The sequence below is a fragment of the Gavialis gangeticus genome, unplaced genomic scaffold (assembly GCF_001723915.1).
Source record: "Gavialis gangeticus isolate Ggan-Ray unplaced genomic scaffold, GavGan_comp1, whole genome shotgun sequence".
NCBI lineage: Eukaryota > Metazoa > Chordata > Crocodylia > Gavialidae > Gavialis > Gavialis gangeticus.
In genome coordinates, this window is record NW_017728994.1 from 49902726 (window position 1) to 49907672 (window position 4947).

Below are 4947 nucleotides of genomic sequence, written 5' to 3' on the forward strand. Positions count from 1 at the left end.
GCGGTGGCAGCCACACCCCCACATAAGCTGTGGTTCTGCCCCCCCCCATCCTGCCTGGCCAGCCCCTGCCCCCTCCCTCATTGCAGGGGGTGTTGATCTGCACCCCCACCCCTTCTTCCCCTTCCACCACACCAGACTTACCAGCTGGAGGCAGCTCTCCACGCTGCTGGGCTTTGCTCCTCGCTGCCTGAGTCCTGCACTGCAGCCATGCACAGTGCAAGCATTTATTGGCCAAATTATTGGCTCCATCTGGCTGATATCCAATACACCCAGTTTTCTCTATATTGGTACCGAAACAATATTGGACTGATGTGTCGGTGCACCTCTACCTATTGTGTCTGGTAAAACACTCATTTACAAGTTACGTTCAGTCAGAGGAATAGTGCCTTGTCCCATTACCTGGAGGCTGTACTTAAATTCTCCATCTATGAGAGTATGCAGATTTGCAAAGAGTTGGTCACCTCTGTTCGGGTTCTGTCCGAGGAAGGTGGCCCCTTGGTCATAAAGGTTAAGTACAAGCAGTCAAACAGCCCAAGGCTGAATCAATTCAGTCTTTGCAGGCTAAGCTGCATAGATTGAACCAATAAGCAAGTGAACAGACATTCACTTTTGAGTCCGGAAATGCAGCCATATGCCTGCAGTGGCCCAGCTTGGCCCAAGGCTAGCCCACCCACACTGCAAGGGAGGGTTTGCAGGGGAGGTGCAAAGTTTCTGGGGCACTGTGAGTTAACTTGAATCTGGAGGGGATCTGGGATAGAAGTTCAGTAAATTTAACCTAATCAGTTAAGTCTCATATTACATCCATCCAGGTTTTTCTTAAACTGGTTTCAGGTATTTTAAAATAAGTTTATGTGCACTGAGCTTCAGTTGTGTTACAGATTTGAACTGCTTTCTGATCATTTATACTGGTTTGTGTGCAATTTCTGCCCCTAATCAAACAGCTCAGGTTGATCCTCTGAGCAGAGGGGAGCTCATGTCTAGAACAGTAGGGCTACCAGAAAGCTACCCATTGGTAAAGTCATCTGAGATTCCTCCTCTGCCTTGCTTCATCCATAGTTTCCATGCTGATGGGTCTCCGTGTTCCTTTGGCATGACTCTTATCTGAGCAGCAGGAGGAGAGACAGAAATCTTCCTGCAGGTCACAAATCAACTTGCAAGTTGGTGCCCTAGATCTAATGGTGCCATATTGCTTTACAACACTTCGTCAAAAAAGAGGGAGAACTACTAGAAAATGTAGTTCCCAACCTCAAGGACCCAGTCTGCTGAGAGCAAGAGAGAGCATTGCCTGTTAGGACCTGTGGTCTGTGAGGGCCAGTTCTGGTTTGGATCCTATTGAAGCTTTACACAATAGGAAGTTCATTTCAGTGCCTTTCTATGAAAACTAAAGAGAGCTCCATTTATTCCATTTCCTGAGTCCCTTTCCAATGACGTGGGTGGGTTTTGGTTGAGCAAAATTTCTTGTGCCTCAAGCTAAAAAAAAAAACAACCCTAAGAAATTGTGTTCTTCAATCTTGCATTAGGGTGAACGACCGGTCAACGCTGTTCTTTGCACATCAGTGAACACGCAGGCTCCGTAGTAAATTTTGCATAATTCTTTGCCTACACTAATGAAAACCTTTCAATCATCTTCCATTTCTGATGCATGTGGTAGGTCCATTAGGCTGCTCTGCAAGCTACTATATGTCATGGGGTAGCATATTCAAGAGAACACAGATTTATTCCCATGCAGCAACCAAAAGAATTAAAAATGCAAGCAGCTGAGCTCTACTTTTGAAACAAAGTGAAGAGGAATTAAAGAAGAGGTGGAAAGAGGAAGAGTGAACAGAAGTCAGGAAAGACAGATGTGTTGAATGGCAAACACATTTGTCCAAAGGAATCATTTCCACTGGCCAGCAGCCCAATTAAACCCATAAAATAGAAGTCCAGGAAATCAGATTAACGAGCCAGTCATTAGCAAAAGGAGGAGGGAAAAGACAAACCCAGCTAATTCTGTGTTGAGCATGACTGATGAGTGCAGAGCAAATAATTGGGTGACATCCATCAAACATGAAATAAAAGGAGGCTTTGGAGGGAAAATGCTGTAATAATCTCTGGGATTTACAATGCTGGCAAGTTTGCTTCTATGAAAAGGAAAAGTTCATCAAAATAAATTAAACTGGGTCTTGCAAAATTCATTCCCTTTCAATGAGCTTGCCAGAAATGCATGGACACTACTGAAGGCTTGATCGTTTTGGGGGCACTGTTGTTAGCGTCGGTTTAAATCATGCCAAGATCGGATCCTGACTAAGATTAGCATCCCATTAGCCACAGGGGACAAGGACTAGGAGCAATGAGCTCAAGTTGCAGCAGGGGAAACTGAGGTTGGAGATTAGGAGGAACTTTCTGATTCTGAGGGTGGCCAAGTATTGGAACAGGTTACCTAGAGAAATTGTGGATTCTCCATCCCTGGGCGTGTTCAAGAGCAGGTTGGACAGACACTTGGCTGGGATGGTTTAGTCAGGACCGATCGTGCCTTGAGCAGGGGGCTGGGCTAGATGGCCTTGTCTTCCCTTCCAGCCCTACTTTTTGATCATCCTAAATCTTTGTTAGGGTGACAAGCCTGATATAAGACTTGCAAATACTTCCCCTGGTTGTTCAAGCCCACATTCGTGCTTGGTTACCAGTGACATGGTATATATTCACTCTATGCTTTCCACCTGGGTAGCATTACCCTGAGAATTTCTGATTGTTCCTAAGTATTTTTTAATCCCCTTCCCTGTGGGGAATGTTAAGTATTCTTACCCCCATGCCAAAGAGAGGTTAAGGGCTTGCTTGAGGTTGACAAGTCAATGAGAAGATCTGGAGACTGAACCCATGAGTTTTGATAAGTCATCCCTCTGTTACTGGAGGCGTGCTTCCCTTGCTTCCTCTGGGCTCCAAAAAGAGCAGTGGGAGCTGGGATCTTGGGCCTGACCCACAACTGGGACAAACTGGTTTAGTGAAGAGATTCTGATTTGTACTAACTGAAGATCCAGCCATCAGGATGGAGCGCAGCAACCTGAGAAAGGAGGGGAAGGGACATGTCTTATATGGCCTAAGCAACTCTTAGAAGGGCTGCCGCGGTTGGCTCTGTAGAGCCGAAACAGCTTGATCATACACTTACTGCATAAACTGAGATTTAAGTGGCTGCTGGCCCTATTTTCTCCAGTATAAACCTCCTGTAGTGGGCTGACAGGAGCACAACAGAGGTGCCTTAGGAAATAACTCTCATGGCCCTTCCATCATCCTCCCATCAGGAGGTTCGAACCTGAGATGGGGAACTTCCTATGTTGTGAATTTGTCGGGCACAGAGTGGGATTGAAAATAAACCCACGTTCTCATCCTGGCTTCTTCACTCTCCTTGTGTGACCGGGAGCAAGTAGTTTCATGTGTCTGTACCTGCATTTTTTTTCCTCCATCTTGTCTTTAAGGACTTTAAGCTGTTTGATGCAGGGACTCTTTCTTACTGTGTCTTTGCTCAGTGCTTTGCATAATATTTGTTCTTCTATCTCTACTTGGGCCTCTAGGTGGTAATCACATTTTAATAACAATAGCAAAACAATTAAAGGAGCGGGGGAATTCTACTTACAATTCATGCTCTATTTCCACACTTATCCCCTACCCCCCTTTTCAAGCTGTCAGTAGAAAAGCCTCATCCTGCATTGATCAGATATCAAATTCATGTGCATCATGACCAGGAGTACGGTGTCCTTTGAATGACAGCTTCTCTAGAGAAGCACGCCACAATCTATAGATAATATCATTGCTGAGAGTATAATTGATGCTGCAGCAGGAGACTTTCTAAGCCCATTCTGAAATATCACTGAAAGATTAAAAAAAAAATAAAATTATCTGTGAGGGAATCAAAGTCCTTTCTGTTTGCTTTATTGGAAACTTAAGACGGCAGTAAATGACATTCCATATAATAAAGAAGTGTTTTGTGTATTGTATTATCTCAAAACCTGTGAACTTGCCAAAGCAGCAGAGAATGGAAAAGGCACAGATCTGAGACTTGTTATAGTCAGCCTTGAAACAGTGCCCAAAAGAACCCTCTCTGAAAGACTTGAGAAAGAGCTGTGGATTTAAAATTCAATATCTCACAAATGATCAGGGCCAGGAATGAGTGTCACATACCACTGGAAAGCAGGGGATCCTGGCTTCCTACCCATGCATGGGCTTTGCACATAGCCTTGACAGGTAGTGAGTATACAGTCCATAAACTCCCGTCATTCCAATTACTATCATTTCCCTTCCACCACACTATTTCAAAGGCAGTGTGATTTTCAGGGAACCAATACTTTAGTGATGCAAGCTATCCTAGAGGTCAGGTCATAGGATTCAGGTGGCAGAAGCATACACCTCGTGTGAAAAATGTATATGACGCTGCACTATATTGACTTCTGCTAGTCATCCTATACAGATTCATGGCTGGCCCAAAGGGTTTACAGCGTGAATAGACAAGAGACACAAAGAGTAGGAGGGAAAACATACTGTTATCTTCTATTTACAAAGAGAGAATTGAGGCACAGGGACATAAGTCTATTGTCTATCTGTCTCAGACAACGTTCTTCATCCTAGTGCGGTGCCTTAATCCTGAACTAGTTTAAATCTCTTTTGTCTGATATGAGTTGTTAAAATCAGGGGAGACATTGGATTCTGCTATAACTTGATGCATGTAATGATACATCAGATCTTCCAGGTCTGGAAGTGAACTGATGGGACCATACAAATGCTTATAGGGCTGGTAGACTTCTTTGACCAGTGATGTAAAAAGCAATGGTTTCTAGCCTGTGGAGTGGGGTGTGCTCCAAGGAGGGTTCACTCTTTCTCTTTTTCATTCCTACAGGTGACTGCTGGTGGAAGAGCTAATTACTACGTATCGTACAAGCGGGAGCCGTTTGCTCAGATTAAACTGCCCAAATACTCGTT

General features: G+C 44.4%; 1 protein-coding gene across 1 annotated transcript in view; it reads left to right on the forward strand.

The window, feature by feature from the left end:
* The window catches only part of LOC109287189 (VPS10 domain-containing receptor SorCS3), a 541768-nt gene that overhangs the window by 387971 nt on the left and 148850 nt on the right, over positions 1 to 4947 (forward strand). Inside the window, exon 9 of the mRNA XM_019502155.1 lies at positions 4865 to 4947. This exon is cut by the window's right edge and continues 1 nt beyond it. Coding sequence (XP_019357700.1) covers positions 4865 to 4947 — 83 coding nt within the window. The remainder of the gene's footprint in view (positions 1 to 4864) is intronic.